Raw genomic sequence first — 20,658 nt, 5'->3', positions numbered from 1 at the left:
TCTCTCTCTCTCTCTCTCTGTAAGTATGTATAGCTATCTATTTCACATAGTTTACAATTCCAGCCGGGTGGTAAGTCAATAGTCCAATGGATAGGTCACAAAATCTTTAAATTATAATAAATATAATCGTACGCAAAAGGCAACATGGGCCACTTCTTAAGTCTACGCCTGATAATACAATTATCCGACTATTTCAAGTCACACCCTCTCCAACAAAATATGTTTTCCCCTCCCTTCTACTTGCGTAACTCTTAAGGATTGGAAGGCCTCCAACGACAGGTGTTGGTAGTCTAGCATAGTCCCCCATCCAATAATACCAGTTTTTCTAAATGCTCTTATCACGATTTCGTTTTCTATTACTCCATTAAATCAGAGACTACGCTGGATTAAATTGTCCTGACAAATTTAATCAGAACAAATGGATAACAAGTCATGTCTTTAAATAAAACGAAATGAATTTACTTATAATGACGGTGTGAAAACTGGTAAGCATCCATTTTGTCTAGACTTCAAATCTCAGATTTTGTAAACTACAACAACCCACTACCGAAGAGCGAGTTCACTTTACCTCACGTATAACTCCCAACTATCATGTTTAATTCATTTGGGGGTAAGTTATTTCCAAAGAATTGTGAATTCACTATCAATGGTTTTCTGTGGCTGTTCATCAGAGAGAGAGAGAGAGAGAGAGAGAGAGAGAGAGAGAGAGAGAGAGAGAGAGAGAGAGAGAGAGAGAGAGAGAGAGAGAGAGAGCAAACATTCTCAATTGGCCACCGCTCTTCACCGGACAGGGGCCAAACACGTAAAAACTCAGCGTTATACAATTAAGTCACACCGTCCGTGCCAAAGTTCCCCTTCGTAACGCCAAAACAAAGCCACAAGTACGTGCTTCGATTAACGCAAAACACTGGTGGTTGTTGCTTTAAAAACGCAATATTTCACAGCGATAATGATGAATATTAATAACCAATAACCAATTAAACGTTATAATTATTATTATTCGGAAGGTTAACCTTTATTCGTATGGAACAATCCTACAGGGGCCAAAGACTTGAAATTCAAGTTTCCAAAGAACACGGCTTTCTGTTTTAAAGTTACAGATGATAATAGGAATTGCAGAAAGATATTAGTTGTTAGAAAAGTAAAATAACACAGATAAAACAAATATACATAAATTATTAAAATGCAAGTTCAATTATTTTAGGACAGTAACAAGTAGTTAAGAATTCTGGAAAAATACGCATCAATTTTAGTGATTAGGAGATTTTGTGTATTCATACATACAACTGTTGCGTAACGGTTTGTTACGGAAAATCAGATGCAAAAAACAAGAATGGGGTCCAAAATTAGCACTAGTCTAGGGGCTGCCAAGTAAGAGTCCTTCAGGGCAGGACACACGAACATTAATTTCCATTTACACCTTTTCAAAGAATTCACTAGCACTTAAATCCTATTTTGTTCTAACAACGAAAGCTAACGCGAAGGTATATTCGACCTTTCAAAACTGGCTCTCGTAAAATCAGTTAAGAACACAGAATTCATTTTCCTGGTTTATCTGGCGTCTCAAATGCCAGGGTTACCGACGCCGAAAAGGAATTAATTATGAAACCGACTGCATCTCAATGAAAATAGCTTTATAAATTTTACAAAGCCATCATTATATATATGTTATAAATGTGTTCGACGCCCCTGCGAATGGGTTCTTTCACAATTGTGTGGGAAGGCTGATAACATCATCCCAAATTCCATGCTGATATACATACAATACCATACATACATATATTGAGTTATATAATATATCTTATATAATATAATATATGATAATATATTATATATGTTAATTTATATATATATATTATATGCTATATAGATATTATATATATATATATATATCTATATATATATATAATATCATATATAATTTCTTTCTTATCATCAGAGGGAATTATCCCTCTGTTTGTGAGTATGGAACCTGAGATAATATGATTATCCCTCTCCCACAAGGCTAGTCAGAGTTTATGTGCCGAAAGGATCTGTCGCACCTAGCTGTAGTCACCCATCCAGGAAGTGACCAAATCCAACATTGATGAAGTGCATGCAAGCATCCTTCCACCAAATATTCTCAGTGCTTTACACACTTATACACATGCACCCATTTATTTATATATCATTTCAACTTTATCAAATGTTAACTTCTGGCGTCCATGATGGTGTTTTCTCTCTCTCTCTCTCTCTCTCTCTCTCTCTCTCTCTCTCTCTCTCTCTCTCTCTCTCTCTCTCTCTCTAAGCGACCTCCACTCTCTTGTAGGTCTCTGCAGTCGTGAATTTTCCCTTTAAGACGTGCAACGCGAAATGTCACACCAAATCACTGTCCGAAACCCACCAATCACTCGCGCAAGATCAAACTTCCCTCGACGAAGCAAAACAAAGCTCGACATTCGCCATAATAAGGTTCTTTCTATGAAATGGCAGCTTCAGCTCGTAGTCAACAATTGAGTGCAATTTACGTCGTAAGAAGTGACTCAATAAATCATCTGTCCTTGTGCTTGACACTGCAGACAAAATGTATGACGGTTGACTTGATGTATGAGGGAAAAATGCATTCTGCTGTGACGTAAAAATCACAACACACATCTGAGCTCCTAGCAACAACCACTAGCTTTACTCTAGTCAATGATATTGTTAATCTGTACAAGCAATAGATAACTTATACATACACTCAACATTACAACATGGTGCCTTACCTTGACAGACACCGGTACCGTACGTTTCACTCTTACCTAAAAATAAAAGAAAATGTCCCAATTATTATTTACGCACTAGGGCTCCTCGTAAATCGACGCTGACTTTCGTCATACTTCAACCACAATATATAAACCGGCAAACCTTTTAGGGCCTGTCCCCCCCTCCCCGTTTAAATCGAAACGCTGACCAACCCCCCCCTTTTTTTTTCCCCGTTTTTTTCCCGTCCCCCTACTTTTCCCCAATCACAAATTAATACTGGAAAAAAAATTTTTTTTTTTTTGCCAAGAAAAGGAAGAACCCACCTAACATTTAAAAACTCATGCTCTCGTCTCTCTCTCTCTCTGTGTTGACTGCCGGGTACCGTATGTTCAGTGCAGCATCCCTTCAGCCCCGCATGCATTATTTTGTCCTGCCCTTTTCATTTGCTTCCTTTGGCCTCCTCCTACCTGTCTGTCCTGTCCAACCTCGTTAACAATACCTTGCTCTAATTAGCCCCTCGCCATTAGAATTGCAATACATCCTTCGCTGAAGCCCCATCATCCTAGAAATGACTCGGTGGTCTCGTCAAACTATATAATTACGACCACGATGATGATAATATACATAACAACATCCGGCTTGTGCCAGCACTGAGTGTATAAACTCTCAAGGCAGTTCAATTACACAAATTGTGAAAGGAAATTGCACTTAACGATAATATCCTGCTAAAGGAATTATGCAGTTTTTCAAATGCATTGTGTAAACGAGTGGTACTTGCGGTTGTGGGAGGCGAGACTAACGAAATGAAAACATAGCCATCTGAATATACTGAGAGAGAGAGAGAGAAGAGAGAGAGAGAGAGAGAGAGAGAGAGAGAGAGAGAGAGAGAGAGAGATAAGGTTCCACTGACATCATTCAATTGAATTAAAATGCACGATGAAAGAGAGAAAGTTTGCCAACTGCATTGAATTGGATTAAGATGCATGAGAGAGAGACTGACAGACAGAAAAATGGCCTTACTGACCGCATTGAATTGGATTAAAATTCTCAGCCAGAGAGAGAGAGAGAGAGAGAGAGAGAGAGAGAGAGAGAGAGAGAGAGAGAGAGAGGATGTTTGCGACTGCAAAGGAATGGAATACAATAATCGAGCCATGCCCATCGCAGATGAACGTTCACACAGGAGATAACAAGCAGCATCCTTTACCCTATTGTTTGACAGTGACACGTAAGTCCCCCTCTATACCAGGTAATGAGACTATTTTAAACACTCGAAATACGGGTCATGTATCCTCCTCCTACTCCTCCTTCTCCTCCTCCTGTTTGTCTCCCTGGGATTAAGAGTTATCAACAGAGTTATCGAGCTATCGGGATCCATTGCTCACTAAACGGGCATAAAATTTATATTTTGCTTGTTTCATAAGCCTGCGTCTCAAAAAAAATATATCTGATCTTTTGTCGATGAAGGCATACGAAACCAGTCGTTCTCTTCATGCTGACAAAAGAACATAAGCTATATAACTTTTCTAACTGCAACTTTAACACACATATATACTGTGCACATGCAAACATGCACGAAAGGTGAGGGAGATATAAGGGTTTGCAATATAGAACTCGCAACAAGAAATAATTCTAATCACTAGTTTCCTTTAGCAACACCACCGGTGTTTTAATGTAACAATACGATCGCTGCATACCAACGGTTCCGAAAATACTGCAAAAACCAGCACCAACCTTGACGTAAAAACACCCATAACATATTACTCCGTAAAAACACCCATATTACACCGAATGAAAAAGCAACGGGGTTAAAACACCTCTCTCTCTCTACGACCAGCGGACCTAAAGCTAAATTCAAGGAAAAACACCCCGGGAAATCCCCGGATTTACTCTCCTCCTCGCTTTTCTCTTTCACAAATACCAAAGCTGTCACTGGCTTATGGGCCAGACTTGTCTGACGGCCGAGCACCACCCCCGTATCTCCCTTCCAATCAACCCCCTTCCATTAAGCATGGCCTCATCCCATTCCTCCAAGCCCTATCCCTTTCCCTTGTTACTCTACATTTCCATCCTCCTCTGCCAAATCCTCCCCTGACCTTGGGTGTCCCGAGACTCCCGACCCCAGACTGTCAGTCTCAGACTTGTAGCAGCCGCGCGTCTATCATATAAGCCTCTTTTGGATCATTTTTTAAGTTGTCTCACTCTCATTCCATTCTCTCTCTTGCCTTTTCAAATGATTATGCTTCACTGCTTTCCATTCTCTGCTCACCACCTAGCTAATAGAGTTCTCCTCAAGACTTGTGCCATTCCTGTTTATTTTTCAAGTCGGTGATTTTTTTTCCCGTTTAAACTGATATTTTGAAATCATTCTACTCTTAGAGGTCGGTAGCCGAACGTGAACATTACATTATTTCTTCTTAGGACTCTAAATAGGTTGTAAATTTAGTCAGGTCTCTTAGTGCACAGTGCAATACATCGTATGCATAGAGCAGGATTATCAAACGCACAGTATTTCGATAACATCGATATTCAGTGTCCTGAGGTGGATCAGTCAGCCTTCCAAGAAACGTACCGTCAAGAAACAACTAAACCTGGTACAGACAAAATAATACTACCACAATAATGACAGGAAATATGACCCCGCTAAGGATCACCAGTTATTATTCTACATGTTTCTTTCAAGGATATATACAGAGGATGCATTAGCTCAATAACAACCCAGAGCGCTTGAGTTTATCAACATTTCCATATATCCATCATTACAACTGTTATTATCACTATTATCTGGTACTTAACGCGACTATTTACAGGGAATTTCTCACATGAGTTGAGGAGTGAAGCCAGGTAAAGCCAAAGCAACTGGCAAGTCCTATTCAAGGGAGGGAAAAAAGGGACGTACAAAAAGGAAAAATGCCGAGAGCTATGCAAGTTTAGGGGTCTCAGTGGCGCTGAAAGGAACCTTGAAAGTCTTCGAATTGCCGTACACGTCACACTGTAAGCGATACCCAACATCCGTGGGATCTGTAAATGGTGGTAGGGGTAGTGCAAGGGACAGAGAAAATCAGAGCAGTGTGTGTACATATAGTTTAGATTTTTGAAGGTATTTCCGTGCGTTGATCTTGTTAACTAATAAGCAGGGGCGTTGCCCACGGTGATGGTGCTATTCATTCATGCACGCCTCGCGAATTCATGACGCACACTACCCATTGTACACGAAACATAATGGCAGAGAAACAATTCTACACTCCCAGCTATATTTAAATCTTGTGCATTCTCTAACATAGAAGCTTACTTAGCAAGTTGACATATTTTCTAAGCCGTGTTCGTCATACGAACGAGGATAGAAGCTGAATAAAAACTATTCAACGGAGATTATAAACAAACATTACAAAATCCACGAAGAAACTTTTTTTTTTTTTTTTTTAAGAGCGTAGTACAAAAGTCGATCTTTCTTTCACTAATGACACCGACAGAACAGTGCGTAGTCTAATACTTGAATTCGAAGCTTGACTACTTGAGCTACATCTAAGACGTCGGACCTTAACTCGTGAACTACAATGCTAAACGAAGCTTCAAGTTATATATATATATATATGGGTGTATATATATAATAATATATATTAATATAAATATTATAATTAATATAATCTATATATATATATATATATATATATATATATATCTTGATGATATACTATTCAGTTGCGAACTTCAATCACCACTGCAAATAAAAATAAAAATGGCTTCGTAATCCCTCTCTTTTTGTCACGCATAACCTGCTTCTATGACACGTCCAAATGCAGATATAGAAAAAACATCTTGGGCAACCTATACATTTACCATTTTCTTATCACTAATGAAAAGTCTTAGAATTTGTAAAAATTTCAATTATAATCGTAATGCAATAAAATCACTGATGACATCTGAACGCCTTACTATTCCCATTCATTACTAAGATTAAGATAGATGAAAAAATAATAATTTCCTCTACCACCACTTTCCGCGAAACCTTCACCTCGCACTTTTACCAGTGTAATTATAGAGTAATAAAAATCAAGCCCAATTCCAACATAACTACTTTCGTATTCCTCTGTAGAGCCAACAAGCCGTAATATTGTAGATCTCATAAGGGAACAGACGTTATTCAGTTGAATATGTAAACAACAGAAAGTAGCATGTGGACGTATAATAAGAATTAATAATCAACATTTACTTTGTTTACTTTTGTGGTTAAAGGTTAGAATCCTGCCGCTAAAAATAATAAAAACGGCGAAGGAGGGGGGTCTTTCCATCAGGGTTTAAAGAATGAAAATTCAACGAAAAGAGGTACAAACAATAACAGGAGGGTACGAGGAAGACATAGTCATCGGCGAAGGGGAAGGTGAGTTGGGGGCCACGGGAGGAGGAGGAGGGTGGTGGACTGAAGGTACAGAAGGGCGACGGGTTTGCCCAGGACCTGCCCGTCTCTCTCTCTCTCTCTCTCTCTCTCTCTCTCTCTCTCTCTCTCTCTCTCTCTCTCTCCTTCCCATTCTCAGCCAGTTTGCGACTGACAATGGTGGTACATCTAAGTGCAGATAGCAAACGCAGCGCATTCGTAACAAGCGTGGAAATTCAATTAGTCGAAACTTGAAAGAAATGCTGATCTAACATATAGAAGTGATGGTGGGACGCTTTCTTACGGACATAATTGATACGAAAAACGAAAATAAGCGTTAGGTGGAAGACAGACCGCGACATTGCAAACATATTAGGAAGACCTTGAAACGAATCCCACGGGCCATGCTGAAGAAAACACCTCCACCAAAATATTGTTGTTGATGAACAGTAATATCAGCTGAATTATAAGCTTTAGTCACATCGTGGGGGTGAACCGAGAATTGATAAGGATTCAAAACGTATGGCCGTACGCTCTCCGTTCTGATATTACCAAAAATAACAATGTGACTTTCGTGTTAACTATGGAACATGTTGATAAGTGTTCAATCTAAAGCGCTAATTTATACAAAAAGCTTCTTTGGAGCCCTGTGAGAGCTGATCATCAGCTCAGTGGTCTGGTAAAACTACTGGAGTAATAATAATATAATAATGATAATAACAGAGAAAATCACTGCTTCATAGAAGTGTCAAGGCCAAGTAAACATAATAAGGTTGTGCGATCCGCCATACCTAGCTATGCCACTTGAGGCAAGTCTTAAAAACCTGTATTTCTTGGCATACGCATCGCGGGGCCTGTAAACACGCGCTGTCCATCGGACTGACAATATATTTCTAACATTCTCCTCGCACCGACAATACTTCGACCGTCTGGCCAACTAATTCTCTGAAATGAGTTCTACAACTTTCAGAGTGATTTCTACAGAGACGAGAAATAATTCATGGTTCTTTTATGGCTTATTCATGTCGTAACTCTTTATACAGAAATTGTGTCAGTTTCTAAAGGCAGACGCATACCTACACTCCCTCTCACACACATACATTAAACAACGCATATTTAGAGAACTCCAAAGAATAACCGATCCTTTTATGCTGAAAGGCTATCATATACTTATCGCTCACACGATAATATATCCGGTAAAACAATATTTGTCACAGCTACCTCAATATGACATTTTTTCGTTTTAATAGATTCTTCAGAGACCAAGTTTCTGAGACGATGGAATTCTAGAAAAGTCTCTGATTATTTTTCTTCTTCATATTTCACTTCACAAACATGAATGTAAATCAACACTGAACCTAAACATTTTTACCAAGCTTGTGGACTTACATTTTTATCGCAGAGGTGCAGATTTTCATTTATTTATTTTGACAGTCTTTATAAGTTTAAATGAAAACAGGCAACAGCATTCCCCTCTGCCCCGAACACACACACACACACACACACAAAAAGAAGTCCGGTTTCAAAACGAAAAGCAACTTCCGTTTCCCGTTACATTCTTATCACTAAACACAAACAAGCAGCTGGCGCTGGTGGGATTTGTGCAGCTCTACAGCTATAATTAGAAAAGGGTTATTTACCCGACTCGGAAAATCATATTTCTGAAAAAATCTTAATCTTTAATAATACCCGGTTGATTTCCTTCAGCGTCTTACAGCTAAGAACAAAAACTAAGATATTACTTAAAATAGGGGACTTTGTGTTTACCAAATGTGCTACGTTTCATACTTAAAGTGTTTCAACTTTCCAGCAAGGACAGTAACTGTTTTAACTGGTGTTTGTAGTGACAAATGTGATTCTCTTTCCACATACAAACTACTAGAAATAAAAATTATAAACAAAAACTCGTGTAGATAGAAAGAATCCTAGTGTTTCCGTCGACATTTAATGTGACTACTGTGGTGATTTTCAGTGTTGTCCCGAATCTGTAGCCACAGAACATACAAACATGTTCCTTGACCTTAGAGAAGGTTTTACAGAAAAAATGTTAAAAAAGGAAGCCTAAGCATCCTGTAGAGCCGGTTACTGATTAGGAGATATTTCGAGAGCTCCAAACAAGTCTCTAAGCCTAAACGAGAACTGGTCACCTTCCCTCAAATCGGCCCGCTGGACATCGTTTCTCTTGGAAAACCCGCAGCCGTAAAGAAGTGTGCACCTCGCCCGTCTGTAGTACCACCGCCCACCGCACCAACCCACCCTCGAATTCACCCTCCTAACGAAATAGAGAGAGAGAGAGGGTCCTGCGGATAAACCTGCTTCAGTCCACCGCTATACTCCGCGACACTCACAGACTTGCATCACGGCGTCCAACTCCGATACGAGACAGAGAACGCGAAGCCGCACCGATCTGAACTTTTTATAAGCGCGTCGATTTGCCTCGAATATTTCCCAGCACAAATGAACGCCATGGCTTGCAGAGGAGACATGGAACTTATGGAGCTTTTTCTCCAGTACCTGGAAGGTATGGGGACCTAAACAATCCTGTAATCATTATTATTCACAGCGAGCTCTCACCTCCAAATAACAATGCATGAGAACCTGAATGACTTCTGCGCACTTACATAAGTACAAAATTCCTCACACACATACATACACACTATATATACATACATACATACATACATATACATGTATGTATGTATATATATATATATATATCTATATATCATATATATATATATATATATATATATATATATATATTATATATATATATAATAGTATGCACACACACACACACACATACATATATATATATATATACATACATACATACATATATATATGTAATTTAATATTCACATCTCAAGTTCGTTCTCATTATTCTTCAACAAGCTGCTGCTGGAATTAACTCCTAAGTTCAAACTCTTCACTGAAAACATCAGTAAAACTTATTGCTCTACTGGAAACTCTGTGCTTCACCGAACAATAGATTTACGGCTTTCTCCATCTACAGAATTACTCATGGCGATTGCGTTTTTTTTTTCTTTTTACTTTCACCAGACTGCTTCTCAGCATTGAACTTAATACTTTCACCATCAAGTGTACATGCGCTTGTTTTGACATCTGACAAATACGTATATTCAGTTTTTTTATCGTCTCTCTACTTTCCATATCGGGAAGTCATGAATTGTGTATGAAATCGGGCCAGTTCTTGGTGATGCAATGTTTGAGGAAAGACACGCGTTACTCAAACGATTATTGCTTCACCAAACACTACACACACACACACAGATATATAATATATATATATATATATATATATATATATATATATATACATTAAAATATATTAGTCGCTGACACAATAATACGTCAGTTGGTGAATCTGGATAACGCCCCAGCGCAGAAAAATTCCACATCTACATCTATAAAAGATGGCTCATCAGCGATGCCTTCATTAGTCCCTGCTCTCTCTCTCTCTCTCTCTCTCTCTCTCTCTCTCTCTCTCTCTCTCTCTCTCTCTCTGCCACACCTCCGTTTCTTCCTCTCCGATATCCAATATCCACTGTCCTTTCAATCAGCATCCAAATTTATATGAGTTCATATATATATATATATATATATATATATATATAATATATATATACTCATATACGATTTTATGTAAGCATAAGCGAGAGCGCTTTACATACAAAGCAGAAACACAAATAAATCCTTGTTTACGATTTATCTTGAAACAACATCCTTCAGCGTTTAAAATACGATAAGGATTTTTGTCTTACTATCGGCAAGGTATGCAGACACTTTCTACGCATCGACGTCTGGGGAGGACCAGAGTGTCCGGTATTTTTATTCTCGTCCTTTTTTTCGGCTTCTCTTTTCTGGGTACTTACTTACTCAAGGTCATCCTTCGCCCTGAACGCTACACAAAAACTCGGCTCTTTCGACGCCTCTTAAAGCAGCATTTGGAGAAATAAAATACAAGATTTTCAGTTAAAAGAAAATTCAGAACGCGGCACGGCGATGTATAAAGCCGTTTTGGAAGGCTGAGAAACCATACACAATTGGTTTTTAATAGCTTTCATACGAATACCGTACTGTGTATAGAACTATTGACATACATATGCATAAAACATTACACACACACACATTATATTATATATATATATATATATATGTATATATATATATAATTATACATTTGTGTGTTCTGAAATATTGTGATCGAGCGTGTTATTGCGTGTATATATACAATCAACATATGGTGGCTAGTAGGAAAAACTAATCCTTCGTCAGAGAGACTCCATCACTCTCCACTGATGCCAATTCGTTATTGTGTCGTACAACTTCTTCTACGAAGGAGAGAAGTCTAATGAATATTCTAATTTCGAATGTCCATTATTCGTTTGGGGGCTGCCACCGCACTCTCTTCGAAACGCCCACTTTTTCTCTTTACCTTCATACAGGAAGGACCTTGCCTTCATACATATGCTCAAACAAGAGCTTCGTCGTCATCATCATCATAATGAAAAACGCTCGCGTACAAACTGTCAATTTCCTTTACAAGAGCTGTCCGGGTATTTCCGGCTTCTAAACTGAAGTTTGTTTGTCCAGCGATAACCACAGCGTAATATTCAACAGCTGATTATGCGGCTAAGTCGAGTGGCTATACGTTAAGTCCTCTAGTTCCTACAGAGGGAAATACCCCCCCAAAAAACGCTCACAGTTACCTTGCCTTCAGCTATGATAATCGTATTGTCCCACAGATCGACATACCCGGATGTATGAGGTGATTAGCCAATCGAAATGGAAGTGATCTGTCCGGGCCTCTGAGAATTCGGATTCAGTCTTTCATGGAATGGTCGATTAATTGTTCGAGCAGTAGGTTATACGGAATGGCTGGAAATACTTCAAATCAAACTGCCTATTTTGTTGTACAGATAAATGGTGGGTGAGATGTACTCTTATAATTCATCTGACTTGCTTTCACTCACATGAAGTCATGCTAAGATTATTCTATGAAATGGAATGGATGGAAACCTCCGAAATTTCATCCTCAATGAATTAAAATGCCATTTCTTAATACCGTCAGTATTTAATTAACCAGCGTTCATCAATATGCAATATAACTGATTTTCATGTGTGTGATTACCTACTGTCATAATAACCACGTGAAATAAGCCTACTCTTAAAAGAGGTGAAAGTTGTTACGCTTCATCGTTTCTTCACGCTATCCCCACACTCAAACATTGTCTATCACTAGTCATCAATTCGAGTTAAACAAGCGGTATCGGTAACATAAAAAAAGCTATAATCGAGTAACAAAAAACTACTATCATCGATATTCCATGGTATCTTCACACAGAAAAACTGTTAGTAATAAAGAACCTATCATCAATTCTTGGTATCTTCACACAATGGCACACTGAAGCGTCAGCTATCAAAGAAAACTGCAAGACTCCGTCACTTTAGGTCAATTGCTCTGAGGTAGGTGATCAGGACAAAAGGCGCCAACCTTCTTCAACGACCATTAACAATAATAAGAAAAAACTGCATCTCAAGTCAACTGTGAAAGAGACTCACTCGTTCAGTCTGCAACGGCCCAGACACAGCCGCCGCTGTCTCTGTCTCCTTCTCCTTCTCCTCGTCATTTTTTATTTCACTTCAACATTCGCCAGACTCACCAGAAATTTCCTTACAACTTTAACTCCTACTCAAGTTGTACCACCAGTCTCTCTCTCTCTCTCTCTCTCTCTCTAAGAGCCCTTTCGTTTCCTCTTCAGAAACTACTGTCGCATACACTGAATGAAAATAAAAATAATATTGAATGAATTTTCACTTTTTTTAGAAGTGTACGTAAAAAAATAAATGAAACAAGAAATAAAAAAAATAAGAGACTTGTTGGGAACTAAAATGTTCTGGCCTTTTCTTAACAGACTGAAATTCCTAAAAGTGTGCAAATTGCCTTATACTACATTATGTGGTATGTGTTATTCAATGCATATGTATGTATGTGTTGTGAATGTACATATGCACATATGAAACAAAATTTGAGGTCTTTTCAAGTATGAGGTTTGTGGAAGACTAACACACTGCCCAACCAAATTCAATTGTTAAAAAGTTAAAAGTAGTAATAAATAAATAAGGAAGAAGGGGTGAGGGTGGGGGCGGGGTGGGGATCTACATCAGAAGGTGGCTACAAATATGTATCCAATGAAATCATAAATACATGAATCTAATATGAACCAACCAAACTAGGAAATCTTAACCTTGTGATGTGCGTATGATGCTAAATATGCTCAGCAAATATGTCTGGTTGACTGTGTACATGCATGCATAAGAAATGTTACAAACCTCTCATGTTTATTATTGGTAATAGTATAATATACAGCTGGAGGTTTTGGGGATATACCATACGTACTTTGCCAATAATAGATTCGAAATTAATAAACTCAGAATACATGAGAATGGATGTCAAGGAGACCTGCCAAGAGCCAATATGAAAATATAATGATACATATTATCTGACTTAAGATGATCCAATTTTGGCACAGACTATACACCATTTTTTCTGATATACTAGGACTGTTCCAGACAGAACGATGACATCCAATCATCGAATTACATGATCATCACAAAATGGTCTTTGAATGTTGTTAGAGATTTAGAACCCGTCATCTCTTTTACCCACCAATAACAACTTGCAATAAGGTAAAATAATCTGACAATTACAAAAAACTGATTACATAAATTTCAGTAATCAAATGATTACAAAAAAACTGTCACTTCTACTTATTTTTCAAGTTTTTACGCAAGTCAGCAAATCACAATAATTTCAAGTCTAGAACCATTAGGAAATCTCAAAATCATATCGCCACACAAGGACTCATCACCAAAGAATTAAAAACTGACAGGGAAGAGAGGTTTATGGCCAAACACAGTTTTACCTGCTGAGTCATTAAAAGCCATTACTAACTTGTTTTGCCTTGTCTCTCATGGGCAGATAGAGAGGGCTTGGGCACTGATCTCACTTTGCCTTTGCCACTCATTAATAGCGTCTGAACCCTTTGTCCCAAACAATTTATTTAAACAATGGAGAAAATATACAATACCAACTTTTCTAATTATTGTACTACTGTATTGTACATGGCATTCACAAACCACAGACGACGAAGGATAAAGAAGAAAATATCTTGCATAAGGATGATGAAAAAAAAAAGTTATATTATTATAATCAACTTTTAAACATAAAAATTAAAAGAGGGGATTTGGAGAAAAATGAAGAAGTGTGGAGGGCCCAGTGATGGATAAATAATCTACAAGGGTAGAGTAGGCTAAAAGTAAAATGAAGAATGGCAAAGCACCAGGTCCATCGAGGTGCAAACTGAAATGTTGATGGTAGTACTTGGTACAGAGGGGAAAGAATTGATATGGGAACTTTTAAGAGCACTTCTCAGGAGGAAGTAATGCCAAATGACTAGGAAGAAAATCAGATGATAAGTGTTTAAACAGAAAGGAACTACGTACTACTATCATGAAGGGCAGAAATTATAGAGGGATCAAAACAAACAGAACGCTTGATGAGGGTTAGAGAAAAAAATATGTGAAGTATGAGAAATTGTGAAAATTGGTGAATGGCAATATGGTTTCACTGGAGGGAGAAGTATGCTCTCTTTGTAACAAGACAGCTAAGAGAACAGAGGCTGAAAGGTAATTGGATATTCTAATGTGCACTTATAGACTTATAGGAGGCATTTAATAGAATACAAAGGGAGGTGGGGTTTTGGTGGTTAAGAGGAAACTGCCACTAAGGTTGGTTTGGTCGAAATCTTGTATAAAAGAATAAGGGCAACAGAAATAACAGCTTGTGGCAAAACAGAAATGACAGTAGTTATAGTTGGTTTATATCAAGGATTAGTATTTAGCCCATACTGTTTGTACAAGTTATGAATGAGTGAAGGAATAAAGGCATGAACACCTATGGGAATTGTTATATACAGAATATCAAGTAATTACAGTGAATTGAAGAAATGCACAAAGGGGTGGGAAAGTGGCAGGATTCCCTTGAAAGGAGTGATAGGAAGGTAAATGTATGTTAAAGGCATCCAGCAAGCAGGGAGAGGATAGATTATTTATGCAAGATAGAAGTAGCCTAGATTCAAAGCAGGTAGAGAATTTCATGTACTAAAGGTTTATTTTAAGCTATGAGGGAGGGTGTGAAAGTAGGACAAAAGCAGCTTGGGGAAGATTGAGGGAGAAGGCAGGGGTAGTGTCAGACAAAAGAATGCCAAAATAAACTGAAAATAAGATCTATTATTCTATAATGAGACCAGTGATGATGTATGGGTTCAGAAATATAAGCATTGCGACAGAAATAATTAAGTTGGGGCAAACAGTACTATTGAGAATGCAGAGGTGGATTTTGGGGGATCTAGCTGCAAGAGGGGTTAAAAAATGAAGATATTAGAAGTTCCGAAATCGTAAAGATTACCAATACAATAAAGTTGAGATTGGAACTTTTTGGGCATGTGGTATGGATCACGAAGGAGGAAATAGTGAAGACAGCCTGGGTGAAACCTGTTAGGGGTAGAAGGTTGAGAGGAAGGCAAAGGATTAGATGGCATTATAAAGTCAGGGAGGATTTGGAAAAAAACTGTTTAGCAGTGGAAGATGCTTTCAAAATAAATAGTATGTAGTTGAAGAAGACAACCAATTAACTTAAGGATAGCAGTGAGGATGAAGATGATGATTCACAAGCAACATTATAGAAAAATTAATAAAAGCACTTGAGAAACTCATGAGGATATCCCTTACGTAACTCAATATGAACTTTCCTAGTGCAACATAAGGTATACTTATAGATTTTGCTTACCTTGATAGTTTCCTATGCTAAAAAGTTACAGTTCATTGTTATTTTTACTAAAGACAAATAGAAAATTATGAACCATTAGAGTAAAATATTGCTTGAGATATCTTCCTTGTAAGTTACTATAAAATTTCAATTATTTTATATTTTTTCCTTGCAATTTGCTATAAAACTTCATTTACATGTGTTAAAGGACGGTCTTAGATAACTATCTTCATATAAGTTCAGTCTACTTATCTTATTTAATAAATATATTCCCTTCTTTTACAGGCAATATGGTCGGAACACTTGGCCCAGATATGCTGCTGGGACAAGAATGTTTCACAGGTCCAGAAGTAGGAGAAGGAAAACCTGCAGATCATGCCCTAATATACCGAGGTGGAACAGTCACCATTATTGAAGCTGACGCTGATGTCCTTGCAACTCGTGGTTTAACCCTCTACCCACATGTCAACCTTACAACAGAGCACGCATTGACAATCACCAGGGCTTTAGCTACTCTTCATGCAAACACACTCACTATGCAAAATTCCTCAAAAACAGAAATGGTCCCTCAGCTTCAACATCAAACTGATCAAGTTAAAGACTGTGATACAACTAATACTTCCAACTACAGTGAAGAGAAAACAACTACTGAAGAGGATACAAATTCAAGTAACAGGATCCCTGTGGTTGAACCTGGATGTGTCAAAGATCCATGGACAGCACAAGTGACTCGTTTACATGTAGTTGAATCTAATCTATCAATTCTGGTAGATGCTTTACAATGCTCTGGTAGTAATCAAAGAACTGTACGGAGACTTGAGGCCCTAAGCTCTGACCTTCCAACATTAACTCAGTTCCTACAGTTTGCTTCTGCTATGCAAACACAAAGGATACCGAGTGTTGGTCCCATATGCATGAAAGATGTATGGATTGCTAGCGGGGATGAGGAAGAAGAAGTATTGGCAGTGAGATTTAGAGGAGGTAAGGACTTGCAGGGACCGCCACTGCGTGATGCTGCTTGGGTATGGCTAACTCTCCTTGGTGGAGAGATGCTTAGAGAACGTTACATGGAACTTTGTGATGAGTACTGCAATGCTTTCAACAAAGTACTCCTTCGTCAAGAAGCACCAAGTGACATTGAAGAAATATCATACTTTGATGTAATGAGAGACTTAGGAGAGAATTTCTTGCATGCATTCCTGACCATTCTTCACAAGTTTGTGGTATCTGGTACCTGGTTCTTTGACCGACAATTACACACAGATGATGGCCTTCAAGCTCTAGCAGATGTAATAAGTTTCTTGGTTGATAATGGTATTGTTGGTTCCATATTTGTTATCTGATATTTAATAAGTCCCTTAGATGGTAAGATATTCTTAAAAAATTATGGCCACCATTGTGACTATTAGAGAATTTATACCCATCCTGTCATTTTACATCAATTAATTCACATCTTTTCCTAAAATTTTTATCTAACTAACATTTAAACTGTAAGTTATTTAAAAAAATATATATAGTCTATGTAAACTCATTTGGATTTGTTGTAATACAGTTCCACAGCCATTACAGCTTTCAGAGAAAAAACTTTGCTGGCTACTTTTTGCATATTTAACTTTGTAAGCTATCATAGAAAGTTGCACTATAAATACTGGAACCATTACCAAGGCTACCTAACAAAATAAGCACAACCATGTGATACATTATGAACTACATACAAAGCACATTAAAGTTTACAATGTACATCTACTATAGCATTGTGTTGAACTAAGTCTGGTCCATTTTACAGAACACTGATAAAAGATTGAATGTATCCCAATGAGAGATGTGTCAGATATAATGGATATAAAAAAAAAATCCAATTATCAAGAATAAATGAGGAGAGCAGATGAAGCATGAGATTATTTGCAGTATTATGGATGCCCTTCACTTATAATTCTTGATACATTACACTTTATAATGATGTGAATGCCCTATCAAGTTTAATGCAGTATTATCATAATTAAACTCAAGGTTATAGAATAATAGTTCCAAAGAACATTCCCATGTACTGTATAACAAACTTCATTTAGAATCAGTTTAGAATTCATCTGTTCACTCATCAACAGCCTGATGATATCTCTGCTTTAGAGAAAGAATACCTACGGGTATGCGCTCCTGAAAATATGGGGAAAATAGCTATAAACTCTGCCTTACCTATTCCAATGAAATATTTCAAAATCCATTGAATTTATAAACCAGTGCAATAATTTTGTGCCCACTTCAAAACTATGCATTAAAAATCAAACAAAACCCTCATAAGTATTATTATAAGGTTTGTTACAGATGACTAGTGTTCAGCCTTAAACTGTTAATGTGTATAATGTATAAATATAAGGTTTCAAATTGTTTTGTACAGTATCATGCATCATCATGTCTTTAACCGTTTTCAACTGTTATATATTCATCATTCATAATCATCTAGAATTAAGGTTAGCATAATAACGAATAATGACAAAACGAACAGTTATGATATTAGCTGTTATATTTTAGCTTTAAGCAGTTTCTTCAATTAAATAAGGATGAGGTTTCATCCCTGGTTGAATTAAACATCTTAACTCAACTGTATCTACTAAAATCCGTTTACGTATCCATTTAGAAACTATCACATACAAGAACACTTCATTCCTCAGAGACTGTCTCCTATTCCATTCTTTCTCAAGAGTTCTACAAAACCCCCATTACCCCTAAGTACTGATGGTTTCTGAAACATTTCTCTGTTCACATATGTATGTATATATTCAGAGCATAAATAATCTATTTATAACCCACATCTTCATAAGACATTGAATCTCAGCAATGCATTGTTGAGGAATTTAAAATCCATACTGGTATTATCTTCATAGTACATTGTATTTTAATAACATTAAAACATACTTGTAACAAGTGATATTAAAATAATAAAATAAATCCATTATGCAGTTGTATCATGTCCTTACCAGTTCATATCTTAAGAATTTTACAAATACTTGAGCTTATGATATTGGAGAAAAATAGAGAAAAAGCTGAATCATAAAAATGCTTTATACAAAGATGTTTATACTACCCCAGCCAACATTCACAATATGTGCTGTTAGAAAATGAAAAAAAACTGAAAATTAATCACTTTTGAATACATATATAAGAAATATGGCTACAAATTCAAAATTTTTGCTTATATTGAAGTCCAATACAAACCACATCATTACATGTGCAACATATTAGTAAACAAGATAGAATGCCCACAAGACATCTACAATGAATACCAAGGAAAGTTATAAAGTGCAGTCAGAAATTATTATTAACTTGTCAGTTCACAGTAATCCAATTTATATCAGAAGAAAAAATACTTTCACATACCCTTTGTATTTGTTTCCCATAAGCCAGATACCTAGCAATTTAATTTTTCTGTCCACATAAAACTGAATATTAATGCAAAATATCAAATTCAATACTACTATTCATGTTACCATATAGTAGACCATTAGCTGAATTTATTAAAATTTTACCCTCATAGCCCTCTGCATTTGATATCATCTATTTCTTGATTCTGAAACAGAAATTGTGAGTTTCCAGCAAGTTATACCACCCAATCATTTTATTTTAAAAGCATCAAGGTTATGCTCAATAATAGATACTGAGTGAATATTTTCTATTAACTTATTTCTGGGTCGACCTGTGTTCGCCGGTGAAAAGGATCCTGCTATCCACTTTTCTAGTATAAATAGTTTCTAGTTTCTAGTATAAATAGTTTCTAAATATACCAGAGAAAAAAGCTACCCTCGCGCGAGCACCCAAAGGGTGTCTGGTATAAAGTTCAGGGCGTGTGTAAGCCACTATTCACAGGTCATCTGCCATTTAGAGATTTCCTTTCCAAAATCCCGCGTATGGGGTGAGCCGACCTTCCGGCAACACCCTCTTTGCCTCCGTACCGCCACTGCTGATACCCAACTCAAGCGACATCTCAAATCCTGTTAGAAACCTTTTTGGTTAGTGACGCGATTTTTTCTTGCTCGATATTTCCTCCGTTTTTGTGAGTTTTTCCTGATGGCCTCCTCTGAGATGTCTTCCATGCCAAAGTTGAGTACCCCAATTTATGTTTTTCCATAAATTAGGTTGTTTTGGGCCTCTTAAGGTTTGCCACGGCCCCGCAGAAGGAACTGCGGGAACGAGGCATCACCCGCCATCTTGATTGTCACGAGCAAGGACGTGTGGGATCGGGTACATTACTGATTTAAATGATGACAAAATTCTATCATATCTACTTTAAAAGTACCCGATTCCTGTATTTCACATAGACATAGTCGATGTTACCGTACCGAGTAAGAGAGAGGGAGCTTTCAGTTTTCGATATTAGCGCTATTATCATTATTACATGGACGCTGTCTATGTAATCTTGACGAGAGAGAGAGAAAGCTGATAGTTCTCTCTCTCTCACTCTCTCTCCCTTCCTCTCTCTCTCTCTCGCTCTTGCCAATGAAAATTTTTCATGTATTATGATTATGTCAAAAATTGTCGTTATGTCAAATTAAATAGATGTGTATACTAGTATCCTATACAATATACTAGTGGTTAACCCTTAAACGCCGGAGCGGTAAAAAAAAAAATGTCTCCCGTGTGCCGGAAGTGTTTCAGAGTGAGAGTGGAAGCGGAAAAATTTTTTTTTTCAAAAAATCACAGCGCGCTTAGTTTT

The 20,658-nt window shown here is 37.4% G+C and overlaps 2 protein-coding genes across 5 annotated transcripts in view; one reads left to right on the top strand and one right to left on the bottom strand.

Moving 5' to 3' along the window:
- LOC135207871 (uncharacterized) overlaps nt 1–18,903 on the top strand; it is a 68,258-nt gene extending 49,355 nt beyond the window's left edge. The window contains exons 1-2 of one of the 2 annotated variants that reach the window (XM_064239761.1): nt 7,265–9,617; nt 16,236–18,903. In XM_064239761.1, coding sequence (XP_064095831.1) covers nt 9,554–9,617; nt 16,236–17,293 — 1,122 coding nt within the window. In that variant the 5' untranslated portion in view covers nt 7,265–9,553 and the 3' untranslated portion in view covers nt 17,294–18,903. Of the gene's footprint in view, nt 1–7,264; nt 9,618–16,235 lie in introns of those variants that run through there. The other variant, XM_064239762.1, reaches the window with a different exon arrangement.
- Nucleotides 1–20,658, bottom strand: part of LOC135207870 (uncharacterized) — a 162,528-nt gene that overhangs the window by 100,056 nt on the left and 41,814 nt on the right. The gene's annotated exons all lie outside the window — the stretch shown is intronic.

The sequence above is a fragment of the Macrobrachium nipponense genome, chromosome 34, assembly GCF_015104395.2.
Source record: "Macrobrachium nipponense isolate FS-2020 chromosome 34, ASM1510439v2, whole genome shotgun sequence".
Taxonomy (NCBI): domain Eukaryota; kingdom Metazoa; phylum Arthropoda; class Malacostraca; order Decapoda; family Palaemonidae; genus Macrobrachium; species Macrobrachium nipponense.
The sequence above is the reverse complement of the archived record's forward strand: the minus strand, read 5'-3'. Positions and strand labels throughout refer to the sequence as shown.